General features: G+C 37.8%; 2 protein-coding genes and 1 pseudogene across 2 annotated transcripts; all 3 read left to right on the top strand.

Annotated features, from left to right (window-relative positions):
- Positions 1-1,908: 1,908 nt before the first annotated feature.
- Positions 1,909-3,313, top strand: LOC128922220 (kelch-like protein 17; annotated as a pseudogene).
- A 24-nt stretch (positions 3,314-3,337) lies between these two features.
- LOC128922234 (influenza virus NS1A-binding protein homolog A-like) lies at positions 3,338-3,695 on the top strand. Its single transcript, XM_054232048.1, has 2 exons — positions 3,338-3,502; positions 3,555-3,695. The coding sequence occupies exons 1-2, from the start codon at positions 3,338-3,340 to the stop codon at positions 3,693-3,695; spliced, it is 306 nt and encodes a 101-aa protein (XP_054088023.1).
- A 2,415-nt stretch (positions 3,696-6,110) lies between these two features.
- Positions 6,111-11,153, top strand: LOC114805144 (uncharacterized). The gene is made up of 7 exons (XM_054232051.1): positions 6,111-6,377; positions 7,713-8,434; positions 8,505-8,590; positions 9,221-9,906; positions 10,086-10,870; positions 10,937-10,963; positions 11,027-11,153. The coding sequence occupies exons 1-7, from the start codon at positions 6,191-6,193 to the stop codon at positions 11,075-11,077; spliced, it is 2,544 nt and encodes an 847-aa protein (XP_054088026.1). The 5' UTR covers positions 6,111-6,190; the 3' UTR covers positions 11,078-11,153.
- Positions 11,154-12,166: the final 1,013 nt, after the last annotated feature.

Genomic DNA, 12,166 nt, shown 5'->3' with positions numbered 1-12,166 from the left:
AAATTCAATTTATGCATAGAGAAAGTGCGCACTTTAAAGAATCATCGCGTTAGGTGAAAAATAAAGTTTGCCTCATGGTGATGTCGTTGAACGTTGGATGGCCTAACTGAGCAAAAGAACGAAAAAAAGAAGAAAAAAATCTAAACAAAAACAATAGAGATGAAGCACCAAGAAAATCGCTTTCCAACTTCAGCCAAACACTTATACTCAAGAAGAGAAGGCGCGAAGACGCCTTGAAAGCAAATGAATAGGAAAATTTCGCCGGTGTTGAAAATGCCTTGACTAGTGTGGCAAGGTGTTGTAGCTGAACTTAAGAAAAGATGCCAGTAGGAAACTGGTTACTCAGATTTTCTTTTATCAGGTCAGAATATACCTCTGCTTGAGATTTTGCTTAAAAACCAAGTCTTCTTTAACCACAAAATAAATCACAAGACGAACTATATCTTGTAGAACATTTTATTAAACCAAAATATATTTTATTGACCGGTTGAGAATTGCAGACATGTTAGCGTTAGGAAGAAAATATTGACTTGTTAAAAAACTATGACCGCAGATTATCCAAGCGGATACATATGGGGAAAAGAGAGCACTTCTGTAAAAAATTAACCCCCGATAGCGCATTCTTTTAGATATTCAGAAGACCTCAGAGATCGCTTGCCTAACCTTGCGAAGTTCTTGTAAAGCTACGATATCCATCAAGTAGAGTTACTCTCGAATCGTTTATGGGAGCCACTCCCTCTTTTGCACTCAAGTTCCAGCAGAGCTTTCATCATTTCCCAACCAAATTTTCTTTTCACTCACCTGTCTCGCCTGGTTGGTTACACACACGCTAATGGCTTAAATGCGCTCAATGCTTTATGGGACATGTAAAACACAATAAATGCATTTATTCGAGCCAAAGTCGAAGCTCTAACAAGTAAATGTAAATATTTATTTATGAGACGCCAGAAAGTGGTAGACTCCCAAAGGCAGGTAAGTAAGAAAATGGGTGGATGCGAGCGCACATATTAGAAGTTGTTGTTTTATTACTTTTCTGTACAGAAGAGTTTCTACAAATGAGAGACTAAGTTTGATAAGCACATGGCTTTGCTGCTTTCAAGCCTTATTGAATATAATATTATTGAGTAGCACCTAAAGATGTTAGAAAGCTGACTGATAATGATTGGAATGGTTACACAGTAACAAGACAACAAGGAGAGAAAAGAGTAAAATAGACTCAAATATAAAGAGAGTAAAAGAGAGAGAGAAAAAGCAAGATAGAGATGAAAGTGTAATAGATGGGGTTCTTTAAAGTGCAGGTTAATACACAATAAATATAAAAGAAAATAATATATAGATTTAGAGATAGCTCGGGAAATAATGTTAGAGTAAGAAATTACAGTAATATTATAGACCAAGTTTATCCTTACAATATCGTTCTCTTCAGTGATCAGTGATCCAACGTAATTTTATATAAATCTGCTACATAATATGATCTATAACACTCCAAGCCTTCCGCTTACTCCCTTTTTTATTCAACTGAGAAATGAAAATATAACCCATAACCTTAAACACCGCATGAAACACCCTTTATTACCGGAATTAAAAAGAGATCTCATTACTAATTATCAAGAATAGCTCAAATTTATATATGCTTAACCAGCTCGTCAACAATACTATTAATATACTCAATATTACTCAGTAAGAGTTCGCCTGTTAATCCGTTAAGTCAAGTTCGCTTTGAAGTGTAAGTATTTATTATTGTCACGATTTAATTAAAAAGTACTGAACAACTGCAGTACAAGCGCATTGTGATGTAAATTATAACAAGAACAGCAAAAGCAAAAACAATAAAACCGGTCATGAAAAAATCCCCTAAAGCTTTAGACGCTTATAAGTAAAGACTGCGCTGCTATACTATGTAGATAATTGAAGATTCTACGAACAGGAACTGTCGATTTTTATCTAAAAATAGTTATGTTTTACTTAGTTCGAAATTTCCTGAGGAACTACCATAATTTCTGGATTTAAGTTTGGCAGACCAGCTCTTGAGCTAAACTCGCATCTATTCCATGTATCAAATACTTTAAAAACTAGTATATTTTCTCAGGAGTCTTTGATGTACTTCAAAAGATCGACTATTAACTCCGTACGCCCCACCAATAACGATGAGTAGCTCATCCAGTGATTGCTCGACCTCTGCAACATCAGGTATATACTGTGAAGGACCTCAAACATCTCCGACTACAAATCAACAGGAAAGTTTACAAGAAGAAGGAACTAATTCTTTAGACTACACCTTGGCTAGAGCGGATCTATTAGACAATGAGGAACAGTGTAATATTTTACGACGACGTATTACAGAGTATGAAATTAGAAATTTCATGGAGGTAAGTACATTTAAAAGCAAATCTTTGAAGAATATTTCTACACTCTTCCATCTCATGTACTGTTTTAGGTGTGTAAGAGTCCAGAATTCTTGGACTTTAGCGTCGAACACTTGCAGCGTATTGTTGAACATGATGATTTGAATGTAAGCTCGGAGGCGGATATCTTTTGGGCCATCCGACGTTGGTATAAATATGACGAGGAGGCACGAAGATGTCACTTACCCGATTTGATTGCATGTTTACGACTTACACAATTCGATGCCGATTTCTTATATTCTCACATAAATATTCTACCAGGCTGTGAGCTACTCGTGAACAAGGCTGTAGAATGGTTGCTCCGACCTTGCGCACGTGGTACTATAACACTACGCTACACGAAGGCGCGCAAAGTGCTGCAAACCGAAGATGAAACCTACTGGATCATCGTACAAACCCGAGGAGATGTGAGTGAACAGGGACTTATGAAGAGTTTAGACATAATATATATTTCCAATACAGCATAGGTACGTGGACAAATGTCTTATCCGTTATAGCACAGCTCTTAATGAATGGCAGAAGTGGACCGACATAAAACTGGAGCGCAGTAACTTTTGTGTAGTACAATTATAATCTGTATTGGCGGCTTAGAACGTAATACCAAGCCGAGCAATCATGTCAATCGCTATAATTTGAGTACAAAAATTTGGGAACCAATGCCATCGATGGAACAGCGTCGGGTTTACATGAGTGTCGCTTGCTTGGATGGTAAAATATATGTCTGCGGAGGGCAGAATGAAAAATACCAAGCTTTGAACACCGTGGAAGGGTAAGTGGTTTTGAAAGAGACTTAGACCAAAAGAGATATAGAGGAAGGATGAAGACCGCTAGATGGTCTTAAGTCGTCTCAAATTTATCCAACGCACCAACTACAGTTCTCACATCTTTCTAGGTTCGACACGATAGCTGGACGTTGGCAGACTATAGCTGGTATGTCCGTACACCGCGCCGGTGCGGGTGCTGCAGTCTTGGATGGTAAACTTTATGTGATTGGTGGCTTTAATCGTGCGCATTTACGTTCTGTGGAACGTTATGATCCAAAGAAAAATAGTTGGACACAATGTGCGGAAATGAATGAGGCACGCGGTTGGCCTGGAGTGAGTGCAAAAATTATGAAGGAGTCTAACATATTTAACGGGGTATATTTAGGTGGCGGTTCATAATGGGCATATTTATGCGATCGGCGGTTGGTTCAATGGCGCAATGAGAACGGTCGAACGCTACAGTTTGTCAGCTAATAAATGGACGACAGTGAGTTTTGTGATTACTGAGTTCAATGAGAGCTTATAAAATCTTATAAAATGTTTCTCTATATATATGTTGCCTGAATGTGGCACGCGGTAGCATTTGTGGTTTGTCTATGAATCAGACACTATGGGCGATAGGTGGCTATGGCGATGGTGCACTGAAGGACACTGTGGAAGTGTACGATGATGAAAATGATACATGGGTGGAACAGAAAATGTTGTCAGAAGCTGGGCGATATGTGCATTAAGTGTTTAAAACTTGAGTATGAAAAATAAAAGTGATAAATATAAAGAAGATTTTTTCTTGGTTTAATCTAATGTGGCAAATAGGTAAAATTATTGTAGAGCGTTTACAATAGAAAATAACTCTTATTCGTTACACATAATCTGGCGGAAATCATAAAAGATATTTTTTTTAGTCACTGATGGCAACCCTTTTTTTAAGCTAATTATTTAACATATTATTAATCAAGACCATTCAACAATAATCTATTTAGATTAGTTAATGGGAGAAAGATACTTGACTATAAAGAGAGAACCATTTATTTGTTACTCGACCTGAGTGGTTTAAAGAGTTGCCAGATTTAATTAAAACTATTTAATAAAAAATTCTTGATTTACTACAACCATTCATTCAACCATTTTCAATCAACCATTACTTTTTGGAAACTGCATAAAGAGATGAGGTAAAGGAGGGTCTGGTTAATATTATATCTCCCTTCCGCCTTTTTGTCTTTCGATGTATCGCGGCTATGTATAAAGCGCTATAGAGCTCGTATCTGGCAATACATCTTTGAAAGGTCTTGACATAACCTAAAAAAAACGACACTTTGCATGATTAGTTTGGATATTGCGTTCAGCAGTTATAGATGTGTAAACATGGAGTTCACTAACGCCAAAATTCGCACTATTTTAAAAATTTCCTTCGTTAAAGGCAAATCCGCTAGAGAAACATTCCGTTAGATTAGTGGTGTTTTTGGTGATGGTACTCTATCACTTCGAACTGCGGAGAAATGGTTTCGCCGATTCAGAGCGGGGGGAAACGCCACTATAGATAAGCAAGCCGGCAGAAGACCTGTGACGACGAATACCGATAAAATCATGAAAAACATGTAATGAGACCGGCATGTGGCATCTCGTGACATCGTGATGGGACTTAGTCACCAAACCATTTTAAACCATCTGCAGAAGGCTGGATACACAAAAAAGCATGATTTGACGCAAAAAAACCTTCTGGACCGAATCAACACCTGCGATATGCTGCTGAAAGGGAACGAACTCGACCCATTTTTGAAGCGGATGGTGATTGGCGATGAAAAATGGATCACATACGACAATATCAAGCGGAAAAGGTTGTGGTCGAAGGCCTGAATCGTCCCAAACAGGAACGAGGTAGGTTTTGCTGTGTGTTTGATGGGATTGGAAGGGAAACATCAACTATGAGATGCTCCAATATGGCCAGACGCATAATTCTACCATCTACTGCGAACAACTGGACCGCTTGAAGCAGGCGATCGACCAGAAGCGTCCAGAATTGGCCAACAGTAGTTTTCCACCAGGATAACGACAGACCACACACTTAGTTGATGACTCGTCAGAAGCTACGGGAGCTCGGATGGGTTTTATCGCATCCACCATATAGCCCGGACATATGCCAAATGATTTCCACCTGTCCCTGTCCATAGCGAACGCCCTTGGTGGTGTAAAGTTGAACTCAAAAGAGGTGAAAAGTGGCTGTCCAAGTTCTTCGCAAATAAGGAGGAGATATTTGACAACATTATACTTACAAAACCAAGAAGTTATTAGCCAAATTTTCTCAACAAAAAGTTGTCATACTGATTAGTTAATTTAAGAAGAAGAATTATCGGAATTAAGTGGAAAAGGGTAGTCATGACTTAACTGAAGAGTTAGTAAATGTTTAGTTCGCTTGAAATGCTGTTGTTGTGCATAAATTTAGTCTTATGTAACTGTAAGATAAGGATATGCTGGTATATTTTCGGATTGTAGATCTCAATGAATCGAAGCTTCTATCAATACAACTCCATCTGGCTGTGATTCTATCGAATTTCTTATCCAGCATAGAGTTGTTCAACTTTGTCGGGCCTGACAGATACTCCCTCTTATTTGAACGATTACTGTTGCAAATAAAAAAGTTTCTTCACAAGATTTATGAGCCTGTGATTAAACAGGTTGTCCGTTTTAAAGCACTCACTTAGTACATATAACGAGAGATCAGAAGAGGGTGATACAAATGGAGAGAGGGTTCGCACAACACTACGCTATAAAAATAAATAAATTGTATTCAATAATTCAATTATTGTTTTCATTGTCTAGCTAAGATTTTACTAAGCTTGAGCTCGGCATAAGAAACTAACTTAAAGCTCTTGACGCTAGAGTCTAAAACAGGTTTTGAGTATCTTACATTACAAAAGTATTATATTCATTAGTCGCCGAAGAACACTTGAACTTAACGGATTGCAATGCTCGGATGCATTTTTGTACACAACTAGTATTAAACAGTTATTAAAAACAAAAAAAATGGAGCGTTGTTGGAAAAGTGAAAATAAACCGATTTTAGCGAAGAGTGATTTGCACTCCGGCGAATCAAATGAGAGGGAAACCATCATATTAAGCAACTGTGAACTAGAACAAAGTGATATTGATGTGATAACGCAACATTTTGCTTATGCAACATATTTGGATTTGTCATACAATGAGAAAATTGGTAGGAAATTGTAATGAGTGTGAGGTGTGACGTATATTGAAATAATTATAATGCTGACTGCTTGTCTCGGCTGCGCACTAGATAAAAAAAACTTGTATTATTAGCGCATACGCTGACAGCGCATGTGTAACGGCAACAACAACAGCAATAAATTTAATTCATTTAGTGTGATTTGCATTTAATAGCATTTGCTAGCTTCAATGCTAGCGGTGATTTTGTTGTTATTGCCGAGATAATTATGAGGAGCTTATTATTGCTTTTGTTTTTGCTTATTTGCATTATTTGTTTATACTAACAATTTTAATTGTTGGTTGTTATGACGCTGTTGTTGTTAATTATTGGCGGTAAAAATGCCGGTATTTGATGTTACATTAATATTCTTAGAAGAAATATGTGCACAATTTTCATTATTTGTTTAATTAGCATCTCATCATCATGAGACCGATTTCTCTGATTCATGACAGAGCCCGTTATATGACCGTTAAAAAGTGAAACAGATCACATCTATTTCTCAGAAAACGGTAGCCATCGACTCTCCGGAAAAATAGAACAGTCTTAAAATTTTTCTGAGCAGATTAGCCGCCCATTACTTCGATAGTTCCACGGTCAGGGGGAGCCATGTTTAAGCAACGGCCACGAAACCAATCAGAAACTCCTTCGAATGGCATTTATACAGTGGCAGACACTTCTCTAGAGTAGTATCATGGTTACGATTGTCGATCAAAGGGAGCAAACGCGAGATTAAGCGTGCCAACGTCTTTCTCGTGCCTAATACTTAATGCAACATATGACCCAAGCGGTTGTTGTTGCTGCTGGAGCGTCAAAAAGCATTCCTCCAAATAATTTTAAAGTATGCTACCGAGCCCTTGACTGCATAAAAATCCAGATCCGCTCCGAATACATAAACCCGACTGTAGTGAAACCTACGTGTGCTTTCGAAATTCCGGTAGTCTAAGTTATCTCGCGCTCCTTTAACCGGGCGTCTGTCAATATAAGCTGGTGTACTTTTGTCGCGTTATACTGCGTGGTAACAGCGGGGTTCTTGAGGAAGTCTCATCGAAAACCGACATACGACTACATTGAAACCCGTTAGACCAATTGCTGAGGGTTAACATCGATGCAGAAAAGTCCAGCGATCCTTGATTTAACTCTGCGAATTCATTTACAAAAAAGAATCGAAACACCTAGTAATATTACCCAACGTCGAGTCCTGAATAACTGAGAAGACTAATTCAAATAGTGTACATTACCCCAGTCTACTTAGAATCTCTTAGCCTACTACAAATAACACAGAATTAAGTGATCTAAAAGTTAAATCAAATCTTATACTTTTAGCATCCATTAAATTCCTACTGACCCCTACAACGCTGTACCTTAAGGACTGCACGAGCTTGCATGAAATAAAGTACAGCTTCACCACTTGCATGCTGAAAATTCTAGATATATCAGGCTGTCCTATTGACTACCAGGAACACTTCGCGAACTATGACTTTCCGACGTTAGTAAGTCTCACGCCCAACTGGCAACCGAAAGTGGATTGGCAAAAGCTGCTAGGAAAACTGAAGGCGTTGAACAATCTTAAGCTTGAAAACGTTAGCAAGCAGAACTCAAAAATCACCGGCGCCGAGAAACCCCCTGAAAGTTGTAAAACGCTGCTAATGGCGCTGTCCGATTGTAAACATATCAAATCTCTCACTTTTGATGGCCTGCTGAACGTGCATGATATCGGTCACTTGAGCAAGTTGACTGACAGAAAACTGTCATTTCATATTAGAAACGAATGCGGTCAACTTTTAAGCAGATTGCACGACTTACAAAACTTGGACACGCTCTATCTGGAGCACGTCAATGATGTTAAAGATGTTGATTTGTTAAATTTGATAAAAAGTTGCGCAAACTTGTCAAAAATAACATTGGATTATTGTGATGGCGTGACAAGGAATTTCATATTCAGCGCTGCTGAGCTCTTGCGCGAACGCGATAAAGATGAACCACTAAAGGCGCGTCTCAACCTGGAGATGTGTGGCTGTGCCGGCATAACGGAAGATATACAGGAGGTAAGTCCCGAGTTCCTACAAAAATATGGAGTCTTTCTAATATTATTTATTATTTTTTAATCCACCCAAGCATCCTCTATATGCGAAAGCTGAATCCGCTTTGAGCTTAATATTATTCTTCGAGTGCAAACATCCAACGACTAGCTACAGAAATGAGTGAGTACATAAAAGATTTTTTAATTGTGTGAGACTAGAATTCAAGAGCTCTAACTTGAAATGGAATGCAAATAAAATTCAAACCAAAGTTCGGAAGCGAGACCTGCCACAAATTCCAGGTCCCAAGCATTTTACTACTTAATATTGGGATCTTTGAAATCTGTTTCCCAAGAAAGGATCTCTTTGGATCAACTTTATGCACTATATAAGATCTAGGTCGGTCCGATCTCCAAGATTTGATCCTGAGGCCCTGAATAATAACTTGTAACAATTCGTAGATTGCGGTCCGGTTACCATTCAGAGGAAACATTTGGAGTCCCAAGTTACGTGTTCAAATTGCCGTTAAGAACCTGAGCTGCGGATGTTACCTCAACTGAGAGGTCAAATAATTTTGGGCCTGTTTCCTAAGATAAGATGCTTTGACTACTTTCAGACAAAATTTTCCTTGAAAAGATGGGTATTTAAGACCTAATACCATCAATTCATATTCTCTTTTAGGATTTTTGAACAAAGACTTTGGAAATCTACATTCCAGTTCTAAACAATTTGTCCTCTTAAAAACACTCTAAACTATAGGAATGCCTTTTGAGATTCAAAACACATATAAACTACATTTTTCTCTGATTTCAGCCTCATCATACCCTATCCACCGCCAAATGTACAACTGAGCATTTACGTACTCTTTGAAATCTACAAGAAGCTCATAAATCAACCGGTTGCACAGCGATTCGCCACCGTTTGTGAAGATTTCGAAAACGCAGCCATCGAAGAGGAGCGACATCTAAAGATTATCGCTTGTCGCAAAGCGAAAATCGTACACAACGACATCTATGATGCTTACTTGGAGATTACGTCTGAAAGGAAAGACTTTTTCAACAAGCTATGCTGTGAAAATGCTACAAAAATGGTGCTCAATAATCGCGTAATCATCTTTGACACGATACTTGATGATTTTCCAAAACTAAAGTGCTTAAGGCTCAAAAATTGCTTTATCGCTGAAGAGGAGTTTCCTAGGAATAAGCAATATAATAATATCAGTGATTTGGAAGTATTGGGTGCAAATGCCTTTCGACTATGGCAAAATATAGCGGTACTTTTTCCGAATGTCGGCACAGTAAACCTAATGGATGCTGCATTCGAGAGCCCTTTGGAGATAACGATGCTCAGAATATTACGTTTTAAAGACAACACAGTTCTCCAAAATATCACGAGGTTCTCTGTGATTGGCAGTATTTTGTGTGATGAGGGCGTGGAGTTCCTAGCTAATCTAATACATCTGAAAAATCTCTCTATTGTCCGAAACTCAAAAGTTACAGGTATGTTATTACAACATTGAGATCCTATTCCGCAAAGTTTCGTTTCAGATCATCCAACTGAGTCTGGTATTCTAGGATAAGTTGTCCAGCTTGATGTAGAATACAATACAATATATTGAAATTTTCTGAACTTAGAAGCTGCCTCACTTTATATTTTAAGTGAAACCTTTTTATTTCAGGTAAACATATCGCCGAGCTCAGCAGCATCGAGGAGCTCCAACTGAGTTACTGTGAGAATGTGAGCCACTACTACTTAGCAGACATCCTGAGCTCTTTATCACTACGGTCACTTGACTTGCGTCACAGTACATTCAGTGATGTATCTATGCACCTCACGAATCTCATGTGGTTGAGTTGCGAAACGCTCGTTACACTCAAAATCGACTGGAAGCTAGAACATACCATTACGGCATTACAAACGCTGCAAGCATTAAAGGATATTGAAGTGCGAAATTTCAATACAAATTCTTGTGAGATTTGTATGCGTGACGAACAAATTCACTGCTCATGTGCTGAAGATATCCAATCACGTTTAATACCACGCTTTTTTCGCACGCTCATCGTGCGTACCAGCATCACAAAGCTGACACTCGAAGCTGAAGTCTTGTGTAGAAATCTCAATTACTTGCACCACCTGCGACACCTAACGCACCTCAGCATTATTGCGAAGAAAGCCTGGCTGGATGGTTTTTGCATACCAATGAATTTCTCTCAAGCCGTTGGACAGCTTGTGAACTTGGAGTATTTGTACTTAGCGAGGTTTTTCTACTGCTATGACGACGTAATTTATATCGTCGATAGATGTCGCAAACTAAATGAGGTTAGATTGAAGCAGTGTGTTGGGTTCTCGGATGTGGTGCCCTATGACCTAGTTGAAGTACTGAAGCACAAGCGCACTAAGGATCAGCTACCGTTCAGATTATATATGCTTAACTTGATGGTGGACTCCAGCGAAACGTGCAGTGTGAGTTGTAATGATTTTTCATGGAAGACCTTTTTAGTTGAGATCGCTCTTTTTTTATATTTTCAGGAGCGCTCAAGGGACAGCAATCAGGAAGTAAGTAGTTTTGTTATCCTTTACGATTGATTTTCTAACGATAATAATTTACTATATAAACAGGTTAACCGGTTTGAAGATATTGCAGATTATATAAAAGTGATTTTTCTTTAGAAGCGAAGCCACAAATACCTTCGAAATGCAGGATCATCTTAGTGATGAGCGATATTGCTATTTTTGAATCACTGTGATTTTATATTGCTATTGTGATCACAACAAAAAAAACGAATTTATGAGAATGTATACTCCACATTTTTTTTCATTTTTTACATTTACATTTTTATTAATTTTAACAATATCCAAAATTTACCTGCTTTTGTAATCACTATTAACTAATTAATAAATTTTGGGTACATTTAACTGCTTTTGTAATCACCATATCCAAAATTATCAAAATCACAACTAAAATATCTACTGTGATCACTGAACAGTGATTGCTACTTTCGAACTGATATTGTTACTAAACAGTGATTGCTACTTTCGAACTGATATTGTTACTAAACAGTGATTGCTCCTTTCGAACTGATATTGGTACTAAACAGTGATTGCTACTTTCGAACTGATATTGGTACTGAACTGTGATTGTTACTTTCGAACTGATATTGTTACCAAACAGTGATTGATACTTTCGAACTGGTATTGCTACTGAACTGTGATTGTTACTTTTCGAACTGCTATTGTTACAGTGCTCGAATTAGAATCACTGAACGCTATTCCTACAATGATCGAATTAGAATTACTGAACTGTTATTGCTACAGTAATCGAATTAGAATTACTGAACTCTTATATGTAATGTGATTGAACAAAAGCACTGAACTTCTCTATAGCTACAATGATCGATCTCAAATTACTGAACTGAAATTGCGATTGTAAATCACTGATATTTACAAAAATTGATCACAGTTGTTATATGTGATTTTTCAATCACAGTGAAAAAATCACCGGTAGTGAAATATCGCTCATCACTAGATCATCTATATAGACAAACCAGTTTTTCTGTACTCAATATTGATTAGCTCCCTTATGGGTTGATTAGTCTATGAACACAATTAATGGAACTTTAAGGGCCAATCTTCATAAGATTTTTCATTTCATAATCTTCAAAGATTTCTCCAAGCGCAGGTTTCTTGTTGCCCTGGTTACATATAGTAAAGTTACGAACAACATGTCCAACATAAATGGGTACTGCAAAGAACATAATG

This window comes from Zeugodacus cucurbitae, chromosome 5 (genome assembly GCF_028554725.1).
Source record: "Zeugodacus cucurbitae isolate PBARC_wt_2022May chromosome 5, idZeuCucr1.2, whole genome shotgun sequence".
NCBI classification, from domain to species: Eukaryota; Metazoa; Arthropoda; class Insecta; order Diptera; family Tephritidae; genus Zeugodacus; species Zeugodacus cucurbitae.
The sequence above is the reverse complement of the archived record's forward strand: the minus strand, read 5'-3'. Positions and strand labels throughout refer to the sequence as shown.